Source organism: Grus americana, chromosome 2 (genome assembly GCF_028858705.1).
Source record: "Grus americana isolate bGruAme1 chromosome 2, bGruAme1.mat, whole genome shotgun sequence".
Classification (NCBI taxonomy): Eukaryota; Metazoa; Chordata; class Aves; order Gruiformes; family Gruidae; genus Grus; species Grus americana.
This window is the reverse complement of record NC_072853.1, coordinates 71,902,056-71,928,178: the sequence shown is the minus strand read 5'-3', so window position 1 is coordinate 71,928,178 and position 26,123 is coordinate 71,902,056. Positions and strand designations below refer to the sequence as shown.

General features: G+C 42.4%; 1 protein-coding gene across 3 annotated transcripts in view; it reads right to left on the bottom strand.

The window, feature by feature from the left end:
- The window catches only part of PTPN3 (protein tyrosine phosphatase non-receptor type 3), a 178,691-nt gene that overhangs the window by 89,374 nt on the left and 63,194 nt on the right, over positions 1-26,123 (bottom strand). For 2 of the 3 annotated variants that reach the window (XM_054817306.1, XM_054817308.1), the window contains exons 2-6: positions 18,521-18,675; positions 3,199-3,306; positions 2,982-3,039; positions 1,825-1,903; positions 375-419 (exon numbers count right to left, since the gene is read on the bottom strand). In XM_054817306.1, the coding sequence (XP_054673281.1) occupies positions 375-419; positions 1,825-1,903; positions 2,982-3,039; positions 3,199-3,306; positions 18,521-18,675 (445 nt within the window). The remainder of the gene's footprint in view (positions 1-374; positions 420-1,824; positions 1,904-2,981; positions 3,040-3,198; positions 3,307-18,520; positions 18,676-26,123) is intronic. The other variant, XM_054817305.1, reaches the window with a different exon arrangement.

Genomic DNA, 26,123 nt, shown 5'->3' with positions numbered 1-26,123 from the left:
AAATCATGAGCAATGATAGCATGAACTGCCCTTTGCTACTCCCTCCTGATTACCGTACCAGACAGCAGGTCCCCACGTTTGGAATAGCACGCCTGGCACACCACGCCTTGCACAAAGATCTCTCCGGCTGGCATTGTACTTGCTGACACACAGCATCTCCTACAGCTCGTTTGCAACAGACTTCTAAACTGTTCTTAAGTGAGCTGTGTGAATATTTGTAACGTTTCCTAGCAATTTGATTTTCTTTTAAAGCAATATTTCACAAGGTACATTTTTATAGCAATGATACCCTCAGAAAAAGTCTTTTTTGTTTTGTTGGTTTTTTTAAATTTTATTTTAGAAAGAATTATAGAGAAACTGAAGATTCTTATTACCTTCCTTCCACAATATCAGTCTTCAATTGCAGGAAGAATAAGTGCCTAGAAAAGATTTTTTTGAAGACAAACAAATGTACATTTATCTTCACATTTAAAAGGTATAGTTTAAATGGTTACATGTATTAGTTTTATTTTATTAGATTTCCTGGCAAACTATACAAACAGATGAATAAAGCTTACTGGCATTTGCAAATATGCAATCATACACCCACTCTCACACCAGTTTTAAAGACCTTTGGCAGTCTGTACAACAATTCCAAGACCACAGTATTAATACCACAATGAACACTACAAAAACCAAACCATTACAGAACTGGGCTCTCTTTCTCCCAGAAATATTCATCTTGGATGTAACTGTTTTTAAAAAAAAAAAAAAATCACAGAAAAAAAACAAGCGAAAAACCCCAACCCCAAACTGTGATAGTCTATCTTGGAACTACTGAATGAAGGATGAGACATTTCTCAAGTAGCATATGCTGACAAAAAGCTCTTAAATAATTCTCCATGAGGAGTTCAGTCTAGCTTTTATTAGTGTGTTTGACAATGTTACTTTATAGTGATACTGGACAGTTGGGATGTTAAGAACCATGAAGACCAGGTCTTTGAATAGTTTCAGTTAAAAACCACAGAATAGCTTACAACATGCTGTACTACTAATATTCTCAAGTCACTGATATTAACAATGAAAATGTTACACAAATGTTACAAAAATGCCAGATGAGTGCCTGTGAATTCTAAATTCCAAATCCTGTGCACTGAACAAACTAGCATCTAATTAAAGGCTTGTCACAAGTTAATTGAAAATTGCTTACAATTCATGTACCCCACCCATCACTCAAAAACTCAGATATAGGTTAAAAAGGAAAATTTTAAAGGTCTACCATAAACTGAAGTGCTATAGATCTTTGCATGTCACAAGTAATGGACAAACTAGAAAACAAGAACTGTTATCTGTTCTTCCTGAAATAAAATAAACCCCACCCTACCATGCCCTCAGCATTAAATCTGCTACACGTGTTCAAAACTCAGTGTTAATACAAAACTTCCAATCAGAGACTTAGGGCATGCAGGCAGCTTAATCACTGAACTTCCCTATTCTTTAATCATTGCGTCTGATTAATGAAAGGTTCAAAAAAGGAGAAAAAATGCAGTAGGCAAGTAATTCAAGCAACAAAGGGCTTAAAAAAAGAATCTAAGGTGCAAATAAACCAACTGCCATCTTTGTACTAGTTTATACTCTGGCTGTATTTTGGAGTTGTGGGCTGTGTATAACAGAAACCGTTTGTTATGAGCCTCGTGTCAAGCTGTCAATTCCAAACACATTTAATACAAAGAGTTATATGAAGTTATCTACCTAATAAAGCATAGTTTGCCAAGCTGCAGAGATGGGAAAGGAGGGCTTTACACATTCTTAGTTCATGGAAGCAAATACCAAAACAGAAGTTACCTGGTTTGTTCTTGCTGAAGTGTGTTAGGATCAGGTATAAAAAACCTTACGCGAAAACGAAGGGTGCAGGGAAAACCTCCTGCAATATTTTAGAAGAGCAAATCAATTTTTTGTTTAAAGAAAAACAAGCCCAAGGATTTTACTTCTATATTTATGGAAAAATTACCACATAGAAATCTCATGCGTTTTTCTCATGACAATAAAAGAAACCACAAGAACTCTCTCCTGATCCCCCAACAGCAACTATGAGAAGAAAATACTCTCAAATACTGTGATGCTTTCATTTAAAGTACTTTGTATATGCTAATTTACATAAAAGGCATTACTTAATTATCTTTGCCTCATAGGTATTAGAAGAGAAAAAAGGAGGAAACATATTTGAAGCATCTCAATTGGGATAATGCTCAACTCTATCTTACATATAAAACCAAGAAATTAACAGAAGTTCACTGTGTTAACTTCATGTATTTTTATTTTGATTCATACACAATCTACAGCATATGGTAGAAATAAGAGAGCTGAAAAACATAGCTCAAGTTTCACAGCACAAATTGGGACAGTGTCACTCAGTCCTAATCTGCTCTCTGGCAGACTCGTGCTGGCCAGCCTGTCCTTCTGGGTAAGCATTCTGTGCTACCCAAAGCTGTTTATAAACAAGACATACTAAAACAACACACGCACTTGGAAGTGTGCAGTGTTGGGGGTTTTTTGTTTAGTTTTTGTTAAAAACAAGCATAAAGTTATTTTTTTCTTATTCTACTTGAGACAAAGAATTGCCAGAACCTATACGCGAAACTGGCTCCACTTCCCTCGATCAAAACCCCTCTTCTGTATCTTCCCTGTCAGGAGGGATTTACTGGCACCACAATATGAGTACTGCTTTCACGGCCACGATGTCCAACACTGTTCAGAAGGCAGGTTCAGATGATATTACAGCATCAACGTTAGTGACCTATCAGGTCTTATTAGCACTCAGGTAGCAGTAAGAGATGTAGAAAGCTCTGCTGAAAAGACTGGCAGAGATAAGACTTGCTGCTCTTAAAGAAAATCTGCCATCTGGACACACTAATTTACAAGAAATGTATTTACTCCAGTCACAAGAACACAGACAAGCAAGACTACACAGTTACAATCAAGATATTAAAAACAAGTCTTACCTTTTAACTGTTTTCTAATAGGTTTGTTTGGTTCAAGCCATCGCTGTGAAATGAAAAACTATTAGATGGATTAAAAATATTTACAAATAAATACTGTTTATTTATGCGTAGATGTGTGCATGTATATGTGTGTATACATACAGGTGTATGAATATATGTGTGCATATATGTATACACATATATACATGCACACACATTTATTATTTACTATACTTACAGGCGAATCTACTGAAGTTTCATTTTGCTGTAAACCAAAATATTCCTTCTCCGTCACACCCAACTGGTTATAGGTCATATCCAACAAAATCTGTCCAGTGTCTTGTTTCTGAAAACAAGAAAACTTTAGAAGTGAAACTCTGCAACACTAACACATTTTAAGATACAATTACTTGGAATTAATTTGTTTTTTAAAAAAACGTAACTCACAAATAAAAATAGCTGCTAATTCATTGGTTCAAAGTTTCTCAGTAATAAGAACTTTAATCTGATAAAAGTTTTGTGGTTGGGTTTTTTTTAAAAAAAAGAAGCTTGCTTTCCAAATACATCAGGCATGTGAAATCGCATAATATGAATTGACATGAACTCGAGCCCTTGAGGTTGGTCCAGGAGTTCAATTTTAAGCAGACGAGCTCTCCCGTGACAGCGGTCTTTAGGAGCAATGCCGTTCTCCGGAGCTGTACCCTGCAAGGATGGCTGACCGCCACATGGGGCTGCTCTGGCCCCTGCTGTCACCACCAAAGCGGCGCGCTCCGCTCCCACATCAGCTGTCAAAACTCGAAGTATATACTGGGATGGGGAGAAAAAAAAGGAGGAGGATGCTGTGCTTCAGCCATAAGATCCTGTACTTCAGCTTGAACTCCCACCCGCCCCTCAGCCTCCACATGCTCAGCTGCCATTTAGCCACCCCCACTTTCTGCCTAGACGTGTCCCTCAAGGTGAGTGTCACAGAAGAACAGGGAATTACACGGGCAACGGAGATCCAGAAGCGTAAGCACAGTATAATTTTCCCCAAACCAAACAAGTATATCCATTCCATGGCATTGTGGAGAGCAGATTAACCAACTTTTCCCACGGAACACTGTGAACCAATTCCATTAAAAAAAACCCAACCACAAAAACAAACAAACAAAATCCCCTCAATAAGACTGCAATCCTAAACATGCTAATACATAATAAATGGCTTGCAAAGCTGTATGGCATTTTAGGTCTAGATTTTTTATATACGAAATTGCTGGACAGAACAAAAATCAGGCCAGTTCGCTTGGCATCTTGTCTATGCAAAAAATTACAGCAAACTAATTTTTCACATCATCTTCTAAATCTCACTCCTAAAAGCAGAAATAAACTGCACACATGCAAATAAAAAAAGTTTACCAGAGGAAAAGTATTTAGACTGCAAAAGAGAAGCACTTTGTTCTGAAACAAATTTCTTAAAAATTAAGTTCTGATTTAATTAAGTTCTGATTTCTTAAACAAATTTCTTCATTTCTTAAAAAAATATCTCTTGAAACAAAGGACTTAGTGTATAAGCATGATAATGACCACATTTTTGTGGATGGCCCCAGTCTTACTCAGTGCACAGAAGTTCTCACTTAATAAGCCAAGAACACAATGTTGTATTCCATTTTCTTTGTCTAGACCTTGTTTTACACAACACTCAAGTCCTGTTCAGAAGACAGATTTATCTTTTCTTTCTAAACAGGGTACCAGACTGTTGTAATTGAGTGCTTTAAATTGTAACATATTCCATAGTCTTTCCTTATCTCATAAAAGCATTCTTCCTATTTAAAAGATGGGAAAATAAGAACAAAGATTCAAGCAAAAGACACCCACTTGAGGACCTTATTCTGGAGGACGGAATATTACCCAACACTTCCTACTGCTAGAGCAGAACTCCTAGTAGGTCATTTGTGATTTGAATGCTCAGTGTTTCTACATCAGGCTGCAGATGCAAGGTCAGGTAACAGCCAGCTATTGGCCTCCTGTGAAAAGCTGTGCCCATTTTTCTAAAGCAAAGACACATATGAAGAAAACAATGTAGGCCACACTTGACTGTCTTATGTAGGAGACTACCCTTTCCCCTCCAGCAGTCTCCCATCTTGTTTAACTTCAACAACAAACAGCTGAGATGTCACAATAAAAGCGTGTCCATTTGAAGTCTGTACAGCCATCAAAAAACAGCAGCTCTGTCCCCTCCTTCTTCCCCAGCTGCACATTCCTACTCCCCTCCTTTCCAACAGGCTGCTGTTCCTTGGGATATTCAAACCACGGCACTGATCAAACAACTGTTTTCCCGAAATAGCGTAGACCTAGATCCAGCTTAGGAACTGAAATCTCAGCGACAGGTAAGGACCATGTAACCAAGCATTCCTTGTCATGCACAGCCACAGTGCCGTGCATCCGTCAGGCAGTTCTGTCCAGCATCATCAATGAGGTGGGCTCCGCTATGAAAACTGAGATTTGCTATCAGAGATTATCCATATAGGTACACAAGAGGGCCTGTGAAAATAGCAGATGCCACCTTAACCCTCTGAAATAACAGGCATTTCCTGACATGAATACATTCATTTTTAGCACTGCCTTACTGTACATACAATATTCGTTTCCGCAGGGTTGTGTTTTTATAAGCAGAATGTTAAAACACTTTCAAGTGACATCACGTGATACCTGCACAACTCAGAAACCTAATTGCACATCTATGACGCATAATTCTGACACGAGCTAAATGAGTAACTGAAATTATACTGTGACCAAAAGCAGTAATTAATTCCAGGGGATGAGACATACACTTTATTGAAAGAAAGTGTTCAGGCACCTCAGGTTTCATTACCAATGGGGCAGGAGAAGACCTCAGAGGGCAGATTCTTCTGCTAACTTTCTCTCTGAATTTCAACATTTCTGACTCCCTTCAGTCTCCTTTCTTTGTAACAGCATTATCTCCTAATTCCCTTCTCATTTTTCATGCTTCTGGTCCTTAACCCTAATTCAGATGCCCTCACCCTTGCACAATGGCCTCTCCCCTCTCCCCCCAGCACACATGAATTGCTAAGCCTCCTCACTGCTTCCCTGTAAAGACAAGGAAGGTCCCTGCTACAACATTCTTGCTCAGCAGTTGCAGTTCTCTTTGCAATGTTCCCATGGGTCTCCCAACCCTAAACCCAGCTGCTCAGCCAGTACTAGTCTCCTCCACCTACATACCCACTATTTCCTCCTCCTCTTCCTCCTTTCCACATTTCTTATCAAAAGCAATTTCCAAAACTACTTTTCCGTGGCTCCAGTTCTTGCTCCCTGGTATTAAAACCACAAAGTTTCTTCCACAGTGCCTAGATCAAGTACCCACTCCAGAAATCTAAACTAAGTACAAAATGTCATTTTAAATTGTTAAAGTTTCCTTTCCTGAAGCTGCAGGTTTTTATTGTTTTTCCTCAAGAAAAATCTATATTTACTCAGCTTTGGCTTTGTTTAAAAAAACCACCTGAATTATTTTTCAGCCTATGCACCTAAACATAAAGTTACAACACAGCTCAGGCTGCCCAATCTTCAATCTATGTTGCACATTTACAGCCTTGAGATCTAGGTGTAAAGTGAGGCAGGCTAAACACGTCATATCACTGCTTTTGTATTTTGACATCCATTCCAATACAGTCCATAGACACAGTGTACTCTACTACTACTACTACAATGTGTCAAGTGCTTTACAAGACATCGTATTTTCATTCTGCTCTGCCACAGGAAGAGGGGAAGACAACATGAACAGCACCCACCCAAACTGGGCATTAGAACCAAGCTCTCCTTAATCCTCTCAACCACTACAGCAAGTAGTTAAGACATTCTTAATAAAGCTCTTGCCTTTCTACAATGAGATTTAAAAAAAATTACGCACTTTTCAAACTAGCCTATTCTATTGCAATGACACAAGCTCTTAAGATAATCTTCAGAATTTTGAAGTTTTTTCTACTAAAAAGAAACATTTCCAAGAGGTTTGCTTGTTTCCACCCTGAAATTACCAGTTATTTCATCTTCCTGACATTTACCAATCCTTATTCTGAACTGTTAAAAGCTTTACAACCACCACCTCATAACCACACACCATTCACCTCCATTTAAATCTGCCTTGAAATATATTTCACCTTGTGTTGGACAGGTCAAAAATCGATATTTAAACCAGACATAACTAACACCTATTACATTCTGCCTGTGCCACAACAATTTCCTGCTATATTTAGGGAATTTTGATTAGTCAAGTTTTATTTCTAGTAAGCTACATGATTTTGAAGAGAAAGAACCCCTTCATTAAGAACTGCATAACTAAATGAAGACTGTTAGTTCTTTGGAGTGAAGGGTAAATACACAAGTAATCCTTTTCAGTTTAACTTCTACAAGGTAAGTGGTACAAAGCGACACTTTAAGAGGACAGCACAACATATAGCACATCTCCTTGTCCCTCTCCTCTGTAAGAGCTTTGCCCCCACTTTCTGGCAATGGTAACCTCACAGTTAAGCATCACCTAAGCTTTTGCAAATTCAGTCTCACTTCAGACACAATACCCGTTGCCCATCATAGTATCATAGAATGGTTTGGGTTGGAAGGGACCTTAAAAATCATCTAGTTCCAACCCCCCTGCTGCGGGCAGGGACACCCTCCACTAGACCAGGCTGCTCAAAGCCCCATCCAACCTGGCCTTGAACACTTCCAGGGATGGGGCATCCACAACCTCTCTGGGCAACCTGTTCCAGTGCCTCACCACCCTCACAGGGAAGAATTTCTTTCTAACATCTAATCTAAATCGACCCTCCTTCAGCTTAAACCCATTACCCCTTGTCCTGTCACTACACTCCCTCATAAACAGTCCCTCTCCAGCTTTCCTGTAGGCCCCTTCAGGTACTGGAAGGCCACAATTAGATCTCCCCAGAGCCGCCTTTTCTCCAGGCTGAACAACCCCAACTCTCTCAGCCTGTCCTCATAGGAGAGGCGCTCCAGCCCTCTGATCAGCTTCATGGCCCTCCTCTGGACTCCCTCCAACAGCTCCATGTCTCTCCTGTACTGGGGCCCCCAGAGCTGGACGCAGTACTCCAGGTGGGGTCTCAGCAGAGCGGAGTAGAGGGGCAGGATCACCTCCCTCGACCTGCTGGTCACACCTCTTTTGATGCAGCCCAGGACACGGCTGGCTTTCTGGGCTGCAAGCGCACACTGCCGGCTCATGTTGAGCTTCTCCTCAACCAATACCCCCAAGTCCTTCTCCTCAGGGCTGCTTTCAATCCATTCCTCGCCCAGCCTATAGTCATGCTTGGGATTGAGCCGACCCACATGCAGGACCTTGCACTTGGCCTTGCTGAACTGCATGCAGTTAACATAGGCCCACTTCTCCAGCCTGTCAAGGTCCCTCTGGATGGCATCCCTTCCCTCCAGTGTGTCAACCACACCACACAGCTTGGTGTCATCGGCAAACTTGCTGAGGGTACACTCGATCCCACTGTCCATGTCGCCGACAAAGATGTTGAACAGTGCTGGTCCCAGTACCGACCCGAGGGACACCACTCGTCACCATTCTCCACTTGGACATTGAGCTGTTGACCACAACTCTTTGAGTGCAACCATCCAGCCAATTCCTTATCCACCCAGTGGTCCATCCATCGAATCCATGTCTCTCCAATTTAGAGACAAGGATGTCGTGCGGGACAGTGTCAAATGCCTTGCAGAAGTCCAGGCAGATGACGTCAGTTGCCTTTCTCTGATCCACCAACGCTGTAACCCCATCATAGAAGGCCACCAAATTTGTCAGGCACGATTTGCCCTTAGTGAAGCTGTGTTGGCTGTCACCAATCACCTCCTTATTTTCCATGTGCCTGAGCATGGTCTCCAGGAGGGTCTGCTCCATAATCTTGCCAGGCATGGAGGTGAGACTGACAGGCCTGTAGATCCCTGGGTCTTCCTTTTTACCCTTTTTAAAAATGGGGGTTATGTTTCCCCTTTTCCAGTCAGTGGGAAATGTGCTGGACTGCCAGGACTTCTCAAATATGATGGAGAGTGACCTGGCCACTACATCTGCCAGTTCCCTCAAGACCTGTGGATGCGTCTCATCAGGTCCTGTGGACTTGTGCACCTTCAGGTTCCTTAGATACTCTCGAATGTGATCTTCTCCTACAGTGGGCGGTTCTGCATTCTCCCAGTCCCTGCCTTCTGTGCCCCGGGCAGTGTGGCTCAAGCATTTGCCAGTGAAGACTGAGGCAAAGAAGTCATTGAGTACCTCAGCCTTCTCCATGTCCTGGGTAACCAGGTCACCCATTTCATTCTGGAGGGGACCCACATTTTCCCTCGTCCTCCCTTTATCACTAACATACCTATAGAAGCTTTTCTTGTTGTCCTTGACATCCCTGGCCAGACTAATTTCTATCAGGGCTTTGGCTTTCCTAACCTGATCCCTGGCTGCTCAGACAGTTTCATGTGCTGTTTGAGGTCATCCTTTCCTAATTTAGCCTGTAACAGTCATCCACCACCAAATAGCCTGTGTCCTTTGGTCTCAATATGCCTATGAGCTTGAACAAAGTGCTGCACTTTCTTTTAATTTCCACACTAATTTTACACTAATTTATTTCCTTTTCTGCTAACTCTGTCCTTTTCTCTTCCTGGAATTTATTTACTCACCTCATGCTCTTACCTAGAGCATGCAAGATTTTCTTTAGCTAGAACAAACGGAACAACCTCTTCTTTCCTTAAGTCCAGACTTTTGCAGAGCATCCTAGCTGTACTTTCTATCCCTGCCAGACTGGAACTTCCCTCTTTTGTCTGCGAGTAGCCAGGATCCACACATGGCATTCCTTGATGCCAAGACTAACACTGTTAATACTTCCTTGACATCGGCTGGTGCATAATAGTGCTCACCTTTTTCAGAACGTTAACACATGAGCAGCTCAGCCTGCAAACTACCAGTGTTCTCCTCCTCTATTGTTTGCAATTGAAAATTGAGCTTTAAAAACCCCATTACCTCATCTTATGAAAGCTATTAGTTTACACCACTGACTTCCCTCACTGCAGTTACTCCTTGTTCAAGATAACCTGCTACCTCACATTCTTATATCTTTTTATTGCTAATAATGCCTCAAACCTTACATTTCTGATTTACTGAAAGATTTAGTAGCAACATGTTAATGAAATTTGACAGTGAAGAACTCTATTAATGTCCTTGCACCATTTAAAATCTCCTTTTCAGCAAGATCTACTGCCACCTCGGGCCAACTCCCTGCCCATCCTGTAACGCTTCTAGATTCCATACACCCCAGCGCAGTATTCTCCTATATAAAGGTCATACAAAATATTTATCCAAGCCCACAGAGTTTTGACCCACTGCATTTCCTCTGCCTCAAAAATGATTTAAAACAAACACATATGTGATGTTAGTAATTCCAGTTCTAACTCTGGAAAAATCTCCCCTCCACTAATCCTTTCCTTCAGCATTTATGATGAAGTCAGGCCCCACGAAGGGCTAAGACTAACAAGCCTGCTGTAGGTCAGATCACTTTCTCACTGTCCTCAAAGGCATCAAATTTCATACTGTCTTACTGGTTTCCAGTCATAGAGTACACTGATCTGCCTCAATAAAAAACTAAATATTTGTTGCCAGCCTGAAACTTCAGTTCTTTCAACATGCAGGGACACAGCTGAGCACTAAACTGTCTTGTACTATCAAACAATACCCAGTAGGAAAACTTAGTGACAAAGATCCAACAATTCTGCATCATTGCATTTTACTATGAACGGTTTCAAATTATAAAAAAACCTCACAGCCACAATCAAAAAGAACCTTTAAGACTTGTATCTCTGTCCATTACTTTAAACACATCAATAGTAATTGTTGGTGTTAATTGTAACAACTGTGCTCCTTCTCAAATACTGAAAGAAGGAACTTAACTGAGATGGTGCAGAAGGAAAAACACACACCTTACGATTTGAATTTCAAGTCTTGCAACTTTTCTCACTACTACTGCCTAATAATTTTATTTCTAGAAGGAAACCTTATTACTAAAAGCCAACTAGACTAAAAGAGAAACATCACAGGTACTAAGACATAAGCGTCAACTCAGAAAGACAATGCAATACAGAAGTGATCTGACACTGTAAATTTTATCCCTTCTCAAAAGTCGGTTTAGTGGAAATTGAGAGGCATACTTCCCAAGTGGTCATTCCTGGTAAATGAGTCAAAGTAGAGCAATAATGGAAAATTCCTGCATGTTTATACCAAAAGTTACAAATAAATTGGCATTATTGCTCAACATACACCTATTAAACACACCCAAACATGGTATGTGAGCACATTCTGTATATATTAGAATGACAACTAACATTTTCCCCATGTGGAAAGCTCATGCATTATAGTCTTAGGACAAGACAGAGGTAATAACATCAGAGACAGAAGTGAATTAACTTTATCACAAAATGCAAACACCTGAAATTTATTGGGAGGCTTCAAGAAAACCTGGATATAATTAAAATCAAGTGTAACACGCAGTACCAAGTGCAATCAAGTCTTTGTCTCAAGTGTGTTTACGAAATAAGAACATTTCCAACTAGTAGCTTATGCACACCTTCTATTCTTTTCCTAGACTTTGGACATGTTCCATCTAAATATGGAAGCACATAATGGAGGAAAAAAAAGAAAGGGCATTTCAGCCTTGCGGAGTTAACATACATTGCCATTTGGACTGTAAGCAATGTAGTAGAATGTGTCTATCTATACTCCCATGTGAACTTTCTTGATAACAATGACCTAAGAACAGCATGCACCACAAGTTATACTGATGGTATCAAAGAGTTACTCAATGCAAATTTCAGATTCACCAAAACTGTAGTATAAACACCTTTGAATAAAAACAATGAACAAACCCCCCTATCACTTCACTACTCTGCCAAAGCCAAAATCCAGGAGAAAAATGGCACTGCTCTCTTGAAATTAAGTCTTTATTTACAGTTGGTCAGGCTACTAATATTCTTTAGGACAAGTGCTTAATAAGAACAAATTTGCAGGAATCAAATTATGCAGCTCTCTTCAGGTTTCTCAATAGATAGAAAGTTGTCCAGATTATTTCCATGTCAAAAATCCACCTTCCTTCTTCCTTTGCCCTGTTTTAGGATATTTGGTTTTCATTCACACTGTTACAGATACAACCACTGGGAAAGAAAGTACCATCTTGCAGAATGATAGAGACTTATAGCTATAACTTTGAAAGTTTCATAAGCCTGTGCAGTTTGCTAACAAAATTTGATGAAAATCAGCTGTGTGGGCTCTATGAAGATCCTGGTGCTACAGAATGAAAAGAAAATCATATCTTTATTCTCCCTGTTCTCTAAAAGGTTCAGTATTTGGAGATACCATCTCCATCATTTTAAAGATGTCACTTAGAACTAGTTCAAAATTTCAAAATACATAAGTTGTTTTTTTCAGTGTGTCAATAGGTTGTAAGTTTAGACTATTTAATCTATCACCATTGTATTAAATTTAAATCTACCTCAAATTTAATAGTCTTGAGCAACTATGCAGTGCTAACAAGATATTAGAAATGACAACTTAGAAATATCTATTTGCTTGAACTCAAAACAAATTTCAAGTTTCTTCTTACCCTTGATGTTTCTTTTCTTTGACGTTATTTTTCTATACAATCCCCCTATGCCTTCGAAAGAAAGAAATCCTCTTGCAGTAAGAATTCTGTGTTTGGATAGGTGCTACGTGACAAAAAAATGCTCAGCATATTTCAGTCTGTTGTCATTAGAATGAAAGCAGTCTCCGATTCCATTTATGCTATTTAAATGGACCAAGGACAAGCTTTGAGTACTCTGCTTTTCCCCATTCACTTTTCACTCTTCATGGTAGAAAAATATGATCCTGCCTATGAACGTAAAGCATACTTATGTATACATGAATATTAGCCTAATATTAGATCAAAGTGTAGCATATATCCAAACTTAAAAGTTTTCATAAGTCACAACCAGGTACCATTAGCCCACAAACATACAACCCTGAAAAATCCCCAACTTTAATTTTCCAATGATACGCTGAAGTTCTTTTAAAGAGAAAACGCTACACGCTATGCTTTAAGAGGTGAGCCTGTTGAGTTCCAATTCTCCAAACTCCGACAAGAGAGAAAAATTGAACAGATTTAAGCAATAACAGTAAAAAACGAGAAAGTAAAGAACTAGAAAACATATTTACAAAATTCACAAGACATAGTATGTCTTTTTATCCATGTTGTCTTGTATCTATGTCTAGTCATTTCAGAAAGCACCTTCATTTTAATAATGTACTACTACATTATTAAATACATTGCTGTTAATTTGTCTTATGGATAATCATGCCATGTGATATGCATATTTAATTTCTTAAAAATATAGAATTATCAATGGACCTGGCATCCAAAAATGAAGAAAGTATGGAGCAAATTCATATCTATAAATCAATGTCTTGATATGAGAAACAGCTTCTCTAAAGTAAAACACACAGACTTCACTAGTGAGGAAAGTCTGTTCAGAGCAAAGCTTATTTTCCTTCAATACATGCCGAGCTGATTCCCAGACTGACCACAGACCTGAGTTACTCTTCGCTTGTAGACATAAAACTGAACGATGCTGGCAATAAAAATAGAAACACACGCACAGTCAGGCACAAACTTCACAAAGCTGAATATTTCTGTTAATGTAAGCACAACTTGGATACAAGTTTTCCGCAGCTGGCTTCAAACCCCTTTGAGAATTGGGCCTCATGACACAACCAGAGTGCGGCAAAGCCTGTTCTTCAGCAGACATCAAGGCCAGATAATCAGGAAGAGACATGCTGGCAGACAAGTGCAGGCTCCCTCACTACTGGTATGAAAGCTCAGCACTTGAGAAAAATAAGCCTTCTGGTAAACCTCTTCCTTGCGTTAGCCCATAACGTAGTGGGGTAGCCACGCTCCATGCTTCTTTTCAATAAAGCAATAATGGGTCCTGTATTACACCTATGGCAGTTCAGCATTAGAGCAGCAGTAAAGGAGGTCCTTCCGATTCCTGGGTGAAGGAGGTGACCAGCAAGGATACCCTGGGGGCAGTCTGAAGGCAGGGAGAGAAATCAGCTAGATACGGAGTTCCAAGATTGATCACATTTATCATATTTATCACTGCTTAACGGAGTAAATGAGAAGCAAAGTTCACTTCTACAGTGCTGGACATCAGGCCAAGTGCTAAATCTAAAGCTGTGTAATCATGTGTTTACAAAAACAGTATACTACTATGCATGAAGAGCGTGGCCAGCAGGTCGAGGGAGGTTATCCTCCCCCTCTACTCTGCCCTGCTAAGGCCATGTCTGCAATATCGTGTCCAGTTCTGGGCTCCCCACTTCAAGACAGACAAGGAACTACTGGAGAGAGTCCAGTGGAGGGCTACAAAGACCACTAGGGGACTGGAGCATCTCTCGTACGAGGAAAGGCTGAGAGAGCTGGGTCTGTTTAGCCTGGCGAAGAGAAGACTGGGAGGGGATCTCATCAACCCCTACAAATACCTGAAGAGTGGATGTCGAGAGGAAGGGGCCAGACTCTTCTCAATGGTGACCAGAGTGACACAACAAGGGGCAACGGGCACAAACTGGAAAATGGGAAGTTCCATCTCAACATGAGAAAAAATTTCCTTCCTCTGAGGGTGACAGAGCACTGCAACAGGCTGCCCAGAGACGTTGCAGAGTCTCCTTCTCCGGATATATTGCAAACCCGCCTGGACGCAATCCCGCGCAACAAGCTCTAGGTGATCCTGCTCCAGCAGGCGGTTTGGACTAGACGATCTCCAGAGGTCCCTTCCAACCCCTACCCCTTTGTGAGTCTGTGAACTGGGAGACCGTGGGAGCCTGTGTCACAGGCCTTGCTAAAGTCAGAGTAAATGGCAGGCACTGCTCTCCCCTTGTCCCACTAGGACAGCCACCTCCTCAAAGCAAGGCTCACGTTGGTGCCAGCACAACTTGTCCTTGGTGAAGCTGTGCTGGGTGTTCCCAGATGTCACCTAGTCCGTCGTGTGCCTCCAACTGACCTTCTGGCACATGCCTGAGAAGGGCAAGAGCTTCTTCCCGAAAGCCTGACGGAAGGCTCCAGGAAAGCTCTTTCTTGGAATGGGGAGGCAAAAGCTTTGTCCTTCATACTAGTGAACAGAGCAAGGGTGCACCTCAAACTGAACCCACCCCCACCTACAGGTCCCAAGGACCTCCCTCGGCAGCCTCCGGCAGGCTCCTCGCGTTGCGCTGGCACAGCAGCTCGATGGAAGCCGGGCCCTCTCCTCCCCTCTCCCCGGGGTTCTACGCAGAAGAGATGATGGCACCTCTCCACGCTCCAGGGGCAGGGCCGGGCGACGGCAAAGGAAAGAAGGGCTCACACCACACTTGGCAATCCACAACTGCTTTATGAAGTGCTGGCAGACCATGCGCAGCCCGGCTGGGCCTCCCTTTCTCATGCCGCCGGTGGGACGTCCGGATGCTTTGGCCCCTCTCAGCCACTGTCGAGCACGAGGGGGCTGTGCCACTTGCAGGGCGCCAGCTCGGGGGGAGTCACTGAGGACCCCCGACCTTCCTGGAATGTTGTTGCCACCGTCTCGTCGAGGGGACCCCGGGCACAAGATGAGGAGGGGGCTGGAGCCCAGGGCTCACGAGGGGAGGTGGAGGGCGGTCCCTGTGCCCAAGGGGCAGCCTTCCTCTGGGGCAAGCACGATGGCAGGCGGGAGCCAGCCCCTGGAAAGGGGCCCTCAGCCCTCACGACGACCCTCCTTCACTCACATTTGGGCATCTTTCAGGCCACGGGGCCCCCACGCCCAAAACTGCCATATTGGGCAGCACGCATCAGCCGCGCTCACAATCGACATCACAGTGGCAGCCTGCTGCTCGGGGCCTATAAAAGGAGGGGCCCCTGCAGCTGGCCCACAGTTTGCCGAGCTTCAAGGCCCTCAGATGCCAAGCATGCTTGGAAGGAAGAGGAGCTGGAGCAGCGAGGCCGATGGCTGCCCACCTTGCAGTGGGATGCCACAAAGCCGCTTCCCGCAGCTGCAGGGGAGCAATGCGCCTCCCAGGAGGAGGAAGCGGAGGCAGCGGAGGAGGAGGAACCAAATTGCACCTCCTTCCACAAGCACGACTGGTCTCGCTTCTCTGATTGAGGGCATGCAGCGCATGACTGTAGGCCCAGCAGGGAACGCTGCCGGACCCAAGCGTGTCTGCCTGCCAGGCAGCACCCGGAGCAGCGAGGCGGGCAGCTGCCCACCACGGAACGCTGTCCAGCCAAAGCGGGTCTGCCAGCCAGGGAGCAGCCGGAGCAGCAAGGCGGGTGGCTGCCCACCGCGGAACACCATCCAGACAAAGCGGGTCTGCCAGCCAGGGAGCAGCCGGAGAAGCGAGGCGGGTGGCTGCCCACCGCGGAATGCTGTCAAGCGAAAGCAGGCCTGCCTGCCAGGGACCAGCCGGGGCAGCGAGGCGCGTGGCTGCCCAACACAGAACGCCATCCAGACCAAGCGGGTCTGCCTGCCAGGGAGCAGCCGGGGCAGCGGGGCAGGTGGCTGCCCACCTTGCAGTGGGATGCCACGGAGCCGCTTCCCGCAGCTGCAGGGGAGCAATGCGCCTCCCAGGAGGAGGAAGTGGAGGCAGCGGAGGAGGAACCAAATTGCGCCTCCTACCACAAGCACAACGGACCTCGCTTCTCTGATCAAGGGCATGCAGCACATGGCTGTAGGCCCAGCAGGGAACACCGCCAGGCCCAAGCGTGTCTGCCTGCAAGGGAGCAGCCGGAGCAGCAAGGCGGGTGGCTGCCCACCACAAAATGCCATCAAGCGAAAGCATGCCTGCCTGCCAGGGACCAGCCGGGGCAGCGAGGCGGGTGGCTGCCCACCGCAGAACGCCATCCAGACCAAGCGGGTCTGCCTGCCAGGGAGCAGCCGGGGCAGCGAGGTGCGTGGCTGCCCACCTCTGCGCGGGACAGGACAGAAATGGTTCCCTCAACTGCCAAACAGGAAGGCGCCTCCCAGGAGCCGGAAGATGGTGCAGCAGCGGAGGAGGAACATCACCGCTCGCGCCAGGAGAGCCATCGCCTGCGCTCGTGCCACCCGCGCCAGCCAGCGCACGGCTGCGGCCACAAAGGGCGACAGCCTGGAGCGCTGGCGTGCCTACCGGCTCAGGCACATTTTGGGCACCGGGCGTGACAGCTCACCAAAAGGCAAGGTGGAGCCCATGGAGGTGGATCCACCACAGCACGGTCTGGGGCAGACAGCTGTTAATCCACCAGACAACAGCGTGGAGCCCATGGAGGTGGATCCACCTCAATAACAACCATCCATGGCAGTGGGTCCACCTGCCTCAGGGGTCACCTGGCAGTACCCCAACCATCCAGGCTCCTTTGCGTCAGACCGCGCCAACAGCATCGCAGGAGCGCCCGGGTGGATCCCTACCGGCGGCTCAGCCTCCGCACCTTCATGTCTGGACAATAAACAACAAAAAAAGACTAAAACCCCTTTCGTCCTCTCTTATTTGGCGACTGCATCTGCACTCCTGTGTCCCCTCCTACTCCTCTTGGAGTAGGAGGCTCTTTTTGGAAACTTTCCTCTTCCGTGCCCACCTTGGTGCTTTGGCGGTGCCTTACATTCCGGGCTTTTTAGGCTGTAACAGCAATAACTTGATACTAGTGTTTGAAATGGACTAAAATCATCATCGCAACGGCATGGAACCCTAGGAAGTTCTTGTTCCCAAATTATCGGTCTCGCTTCAGTGCCGGGTAAAATGACGGAGGCCATTCTGGGAGTTACTGACAAACACTTGACAGACAATGCAGTCATTGGTCATAGCCAACACGGGTTCACAAGGGGAAAGTCCTGTTTAACTGAAGACAAACTCGACGGACATCCCGCAGGCTCACCTGCAACATCTCCCACCAAGAAACAGTTCTTTCGTTGACTGTCAAGGGTTGCGCGGGCCCTTCTTTTCCCATCCCCGCCACCACCGCCCCTCCTGAAGAGGTGCCATCTCTTCCGCACCGAGCCCCAAGGGGGAAGAGAGGAGAGGGCCTGGCTTCCATCGAGCTGCTGCCTTCCCCAGACGCCAAGGGACATCCCCATCAGCTGTCCTGCCTTCCCCACATGGGAAGGGACGCCCACAACCTTGTGGAAGGCAGCCTGGCCCACTACCACCCAGGCCCTTACTTCAGACCATCACTGCTCTGCAAATCCACATTTTGGAGTCCCCTTTAAAAATGAATTACTCATTCATAGCTGTAATGACCACCAAATCTGTTTCTTCATGGTTCCCATATCATACAGAAGACCTTTTTCCAGTTACAATCTGCATCGCATGATTTTATGACATTGCAGTTGGTTGACTTTGAAGAAAATTAAAATAGCACTTTATAAATCCATTTCATAACCTGTAAGTCTGCAATTTGTAATGGCAAAGCTACATCTTCAACACGTTTTGGAAATCACATGCCTCAGGGTTCCAGATTTTATCTTCAGCTTTCAAACAAATTTATATATATGTTAAAGAAGTAATTTTCTGAACTTACATTGACTTTGAAGCTTTGTACTGAGCCATCCAAAAAGTGGACGTTGCAGATGATCTCTGATCGGGTTTTCTCCTTTGGTAGTTCTGATACTCGTATGTTATTTATCCTCCCACCTAAGGCTCGTAAACGGGAGTTCATAACTATTGCTGAATAACCTATAAAACAAAAATTATTTTTAATAACAGTTCTTATGATTCACCATGTTTCATCTATGTTTTTTCCACAGAAACCCACAACATGAAGAGCTCGTTAGACCCCGAATACCTGTAGTAACAAATGCTTCTTATAGCCAAGAATAAGTTGTAAAATTAGCACGTTTGAAACCTGAACATAAATGCATATATATAGAGGCTTCCACATTCTAAATACCAACATTCTAAAGAGGATCACAGGTAACCCCTACAATGTATACTTAGGTGAGGCATGGGCCATTGCTTTAGTTTAAATCAGTAAAAAATCTGATCACCTACTATAAAGCAGGAAGGCAATGTCAAGACAAGGTTTTATCATGTGTAACTAGTTAATCCCTCACTCCTTTATAGATTTCCTACATATTTCCGTATTTACCATACAAGTTTCAATACAATAAAACAATTCTGTTTGCTCTTAACTGACAAAACAGTCTTGAGTTAATGCAGATCACATTCTGTCAAATGGTATTTTGTTTCAGGAATATATTACAAACACCATATGTAAGGCAACCAGAATTAACATTAAAAGCATGTCAATATTTTACAGCCTAGCACACATAAATTCATGAAGGCAGCAATTTATATCTGAGAAGAACATCACACCAGAAAAAAAAGAGTTGTTTTGTTGGAGCTTGTTTTTTTTCTTCTTTTGAAAAAACATCATCAACACCAATACTCTGAAAATCAGTTTTCACAAATTAACAAAAACCACACCGAAACCCCGCCCCAAACAGAAAAAAAACCCATTCATTGAAATAAGAGATGAATTAAATACAGTCAAGCCTGTAAACATTGCAAGCCTCTCTTCACTGGATCACTTTACCAATTAACATCACAGCATATAAAGCCAGTCGGCAAGCAATGCAGAGGATAGTTTTCCAGGTTAATTACCATACCAATTACCAAATCATACCTCACTTATTAATGGCTAGTTACAAACAAACTTGCATACTATGAGTGTTTCCTAGACTGCTGGCCAAGGTAGACATGACCAACGTCAGGACTATTTTGCAATCTCCCCTTATTTGTCTATCTACCTTAAAACGTAGGCTGGCTTTTCTTTCAAGCAGCTAAACTGAACAATATAGAATAAAATCACTTAAAATTCTGAAACATCATGTCTACTCACACATCACTACAAAAAGCAAACGTGAAATGCATGAAGAGCAAAATTGTATAGAGCACCAAAGGCAACAAAGCAGTGCAGTGATCCATCCTCACATAACAATGTGTAATCTATACTTAGAACCAGCTAAAACAATTCCCTTCTCACAGAAAACTCAGAAATCAGACACACAAAAGCATTCAACAAGTAGTCTCTCATACTTTTTTTTTGTCAGCCAGTTGATAGTTTGCTATTGTGTTCTTTCTAAAATCAAAACTGTAAGACTCATTTAGTTAGCCAGCAGATTGCATTTTTTCCTAGGAGATAAGCAGTATTTTCCCATTCTTTCCCAAAGGTATGTTTTTTGGGGGTTTTTTTGTTTGCTTTGGCTTTTTTTAAAGGAGGGGAAAAAAAGAAGAGGTGAACTTTAGGCGATTTCTGAACAGTATTTCCATATATTCCACTATATACTCCTATTGCTTTGAAATTGCTCTTGATATACAGTCTGCAGTTAATCACAGTATGTTTTTTTTTTTTTTAATGCATAAAATGGGCTTTCTTATTCAGGAATGGTTGTTGCTAAATAAAACATGCAGCTATTTAATTATCAAGGACATACAAAAAGGTGAAGACAGATTACAACTGTATACGAAGCCTTCAATCTCACATTCTCTCATTTTCTGGCAGCTAAATTTTCAACTATTTATTCAGCACTGTGTTCATCTTTTCCAAAAAGCCAGGCGACTACATGAACTATACTGCAGTCTTTTCTCCCCTTTCTACCCTCAGAGGTCAAAACACCTTTCCACTTGCGAGAAATAGCTCTCTACCTACTAGTCCACTGATGGGTAAAAGGAGAAAGTTATTCTTTGCTGTGGGCCAGCCACTAGATGAGAAAGAAGGTTTTTGGTAACCAGATTCAAAGCTTCATCAGCCTAGCCTTCAGGGCTGTCTGCATTGTGATGCTCAACACTCCTGGAGCTTACAGACTTACCTGCTCTTGGGAAAAACACTATGTGACCCTTCTGCTCATACTTCCCAACCTTTCTCACCTGCCGCCTCCAATGCTTCCTATCTTACACCTCCACCGTTCCCTTCTTCTAGCTATGTTCTACTTCTCTTCCACCTTAGATAGGCTTCAGCTGAGAGCAACATTAACAGGAGACTCCAGCGCTCAGCTCCTGATCTGCCTGGAGAAAGCAAGAAAACCACAGTCAGCCCCTGCGCTCCTAGTGCAGAGTGTGCTGCAGGTCGAGCCATGCTTGGAGACCCTGCAGAAATTTTGATATCTAATCCTCATCACTCTCCAGCAGAACATTATTTTTTCAAGTGTTACTATATAGCTAGATCTTGCTACTCACTTGTCCAAGCTTCAAATATAGAAGCCAATAAAATAGTATCAACAGCATTTTTATATATATATATACACGCTTGCTCTCCAGAAAAAAAGAAAAAAAAAAAAAGGAAAAAACCCGAACTTTTTTATAACTGAGAAAATAAGCCTGAATAAACAAACTGATGTTTTTTTTTAACTGACTGTGCATAGCAGCACCAGTAATTACAGGTTCATTTCATACCAAGGTCCCTCTCTGTAGGAGGCCTAGCATGTCATCTGGATAACCTAGCCCATGCTTGAGGTAGATTTGGTAAACTAGGTTTAATTTTCAGATTATGGTCCCCTATGTTCTTCATAGCTTCAACCCCTAACATTTCTTCTCCACTTATGTATCAATTTCTACATTAAATTTAACCATTGCCCCCAGTAAAAGACATTATACTCTCTAAACCCAAACCCAGGTCTCCATCGAATGCTGTCAACTAGACACAAGAGATGAGAGGAATTTCACCCTAAAGCTGTCTGCGACAAGGATGAAATTCCATTTTGAAGTTTTTCACAAAGTAACGAGAATTGTTAATGCTATCAAAGAGATGGTACAATATGCATTATTGCTGAACTTCCACGTGCTCCAGCTGAAGTCAGATCTGCTCTCTCCTATGCCATAAACCTGTTAACAGTTTGTCTCCCAACTTCCACAGAAACTATCCAAGAACTAACAGTAACATGTACACACATACTGCTGTTCATTATAAAATCAGAGAGGTGCTTAGTTTTAGATTAAAGTTACAGTTGGCTTTTTATGCTAGTTCTTCACAGTTACATTTGGTTTAGTATCTTCAGGTTATATGCTGGATGCCCCAACTGAAATAGTAACTCGGAAGTTCATCACAAGAAATTCAAATCTGGTAGTGTGACCAATTTGCATTGAGTTTATGAATGAAAACTTGTAAAAAAAAAAAAGCAATTAAAATTTTATGTAAAATCAAACCAGTAACACAGTCAGAGTTCATGGTTGGCATTTACAGCGTGCAAAGAGCCCCAGCTGAGGCTGTCCCTGACAGAGCCAGCTGACCATGGAAACTCTGCCAAGGCCGGGATAAACGGCCAAGTGTTTGGATGCCACAGCCATTAGTCAACTGGAGCTCAAATGGCCTAATCAAGCCCCAGGAAACTGCCACCAGCTGGGAGTCCCGAGCAGAGAAAGCCAGACTCTTGACTTCCCACCTACATGGCCTTCAACAGCACAGCTCCTGAAGGAGCTATTTCACACCACAGGCACCCGCCTCAGTCATTTGGCCCGTCCTAGCTTAACGTCCCCTTCGCTCAGCGTGTCTGTACGGAAACACCTTTGCAAATCCCAAGTCTAAAGGACAAGGGAAAGAGAACAGAAGAGAGGTGAGCAGCTGAGTAGTGGAGGGTGTCCCTGCCCATAGCAGGGTGGTTGGAACTAGATTATCTTTGAGGTCCCTTCCAACCCAAACCAGTCTATGAGTTGTTAGCACCTGCTCTACTCCTTTTCTTCCATCTATGACCTGCATTTAAAACTGTATTTTAAATAAGCCCACATCACTGAAATGGCTTATCAACCCCAGTGTGATATAAAGGGGTACGTGGAACCTGCAATGGCAGCTGGTTTTGGGATAGGCAGAGGGTCACTGAGAGCTCAAGCAAGACCAGATGCTGGCTATGAACACCAGCCGTCAGCCTCCAGCCCTGAGCAACCACGATCAGCTATCTCATGCAAATCCTAGCTCCCTGCTTTGTAGCCTTGGGCAGAAAGCTAATTCACAAAACAAACCAACAAAAACCTGTAAGTCAAATTTAAACTATTCACTTGTTGATAATGTTAAAATAATTACTTCCCTTTTCCTAAAATAAGCATCTCAAATCTAGAAAGTTGAGAGTTAAAAACCAAACAAAATGACCCCCAAAACACAGTTATTTTCACCCTAAGGTATAAAACAAACACATGGAATTCTATCCCATCATCAAACCATGCAACAGGCTTACAGGAGCAACAAATACAGCCACAGAAGTTAATGTTTTCCAAGTACAGTCAACACATTTCTGGACAAGTTCGGTTATGCATGCCTTCTCCTCCGATAACACTGCAGTCAAGCAGAACAAAAATAACGTGTTTTCCTCATCTTTTGTATTAAGGACTGACTTTTAAAAATACTTTTTCCATACCAGCATTTAATTTCCTTCCAACTTGCTTAAGAACTGCTGGTAAAGAAACTTATGACCTGATTCTCAGTATAACTACCATTAACATGTTTGTTATCAAGGAATTAAATCAAAAGCAGATTTGCTGAGTATGAACTCAAGGACCTTCTACATATAATCAGACCATATATGACTGTGAACAGTTGTGGGTTTTTTTAAATAAATCATTCATTACCACCACTTCATTGGGTAAGTGGGGATATTTCTACTCCTGCAAGTAGGTGCGCTCATGTTTCTTCTATAAGGGGACTACGGCACTCTAAGTGTTCTCAGAGTTTCTTTACACTCATGACTGAAAATGTGTAGTTCCATGCTGGGCTCTTGAACATCGTAAATATTGCAGAATCTGTGGGAATGTTCTTTATGAAAGGATAGTGCTTCTAACTTATTTCCATTGTCTGAGCAACACCCCTGACAATAAAGGGAAAAACTGTAGTACTAAAGACACAGCCAAGTCTTGCATGTCCTTTCAATAACAGTTACATTTTATGGTTACCTATTGCTTTATTTAAAAGATATGAAATAAAGTAAACGGGAATACAATGAGGTACAAAAAATTAAAGGTGTCTTTCTATCAATGTACAGACCTAAGACAACCAACACAAATGCTCTTCAGCATGCATCAGCTTTCCGTATTTGCTGGTTAAAATAATCTCCCAAATTACAATCAGAAAAGAACAACCATAATGAATCTGAAATTTTTGTAGTAATCTATATTCTGATTTTTCTTCCCATGTAGTTAAGAATTATTTACATACCTCAAAGCCATATCTATCATCAATGCATCTTAATCAGGGTTAAATTATGCAGCCAGATTTTCCAAATATAATACTGAAGTTTAATTCAACACCTATGAAAACTAGCTTCTGTTTTCACCTTCTGCAGAGGAAATGCTTCATCTTTTCTACATTCCCAACAAGAAACTAGATGTCTCTTCATTAACATAAAAATTCAACTCTTAATATTTTGCAGGAAAATCCCATGAGGTATTTCACCACAATACAATATTTGTGAGCTTCCATACAAATTATGAGGCATTACTAAAGCAACAACCAAAGTAAAAGATAAACTTCATTTTGAGCAATGCATGCAGGTTATCCCTTGCTCCTTATCTATACTCATTTCCCACAAACTTTTCCTGACATATTGATCATAAATTATATAGAAAGTAAATTTGGAAGCCAGAAGTATCACAACATGATGAAACTTCGCAGCACTTGAAAAAAAAATCAATTAAACTATAAATATAGAACACGCATGAAAGCCTTAGATGATTAAGCATTACAGTTTATGGTGTAAAAATACCTCCAAACTGAGATACAAAGAACAGAAGACTTCTTGCAGCATCTTACTTAGAACTGGCATAAAGGTTAATATCCACACTGAAAGTTTGTGTGTGTGCAGACTCACACAGAATCTCCAAAGCAGTAGTTGCAAGTTTTCCAACCATAACTCTTCAGATAGCAATATCATTATAATAGAAGCTTTTCACCCCAAAATTAAAATCAACATTAAAAAAATTAAAGATTCAGCTTCCTTATATTTGCTTCCAGTGGCTAACATCTGTGATATATTCCAGCACAGCAAAATGATTTACCTGTCATATAAATAATGAATAGGTCTAGCAAAACATTCTAAGAATATGTTCATCAAAAATTGCATGAACAAGGTTTCAGTCATTCTAGTTATCATCATAGATTTTCCAGGAAAACAGACCTTACAGACAGAGATTCTTTACAGAAAATGAGTCCATTAAGTGAAAAAAAAAAAAAAAAATTAAGCATAGGCATTTTGAAGGCATACCTTAAATAAGTATGAAAATAACTATTAACATATATTCTTGCACATATTGCCAGCCCAATATTTATCAGAACCAGTACAGAACAGAGTAAAGGAAAAAAATTCTTCCATAGTAAAATATAATGATACTACTTCTTCATCTAACAGCTCTTTATGCTGGAGTTGATCCACAAATAAGCCTTCAGGGTAGACTGTATATATGATATCTCTACTTGCTTATTTAGAATGTACTGAAAAGCATTTTAGTTTCAATGAAGGTAGTTATGAGGAAAAAAGCCATGATTTAAAAACAAAAAACAAACTACAAGTAATTTTGAACACACTTTCATTTGCTAACCTCTACAAAATTGGAACCTAACTTTTTATTTTGCTTTTAAAAGCCAATAAGTAGTCAAACTGGATTGTTCCTATGTCTAGAAATCAGGTACCTACCTACTGCTCCGTAGTCATTGCCTCTAAAAAGAAAATCCAATATATACAGTTGAATAAATTAAAAAAATCCCCATACCACTACAAGAGGTTAGGTGCTCGATTAGTGCATAAGATTGAGTGCTTTGCAAGCCTTCCCTGCACTTCATTTAGCTTTCCATCATAGAAGAGAAGGCTCCAGGGAGACCTCATCGCAGCCTTCCAGTACCTGAAGGGGCTTACAGGAAAGCTGGAGAGGGACTGTTTACAAGGGCATGGAGTGATAGGACAAGGGGTAATGGCCTTAAGCTGAAGGAGGCTAGGTTTACATTAGATGTCAGAAAGAAATTCTTTACTGTGAGGGTGGTGAGGCACTGGAACAGGTTGCTCAGAGAAGCTGTGGCTGCCCCCTCTCTGGAAGCGTTCAAGGACAGGTTGGATGGGGCTTTGGGCAACCCCAGTGGAGGGTGTCCCGGCCCATGGCAGGGGGGTTGGGACTAGATGGTCTTTGAGGTCCCTTCCAACCCAGGCCAT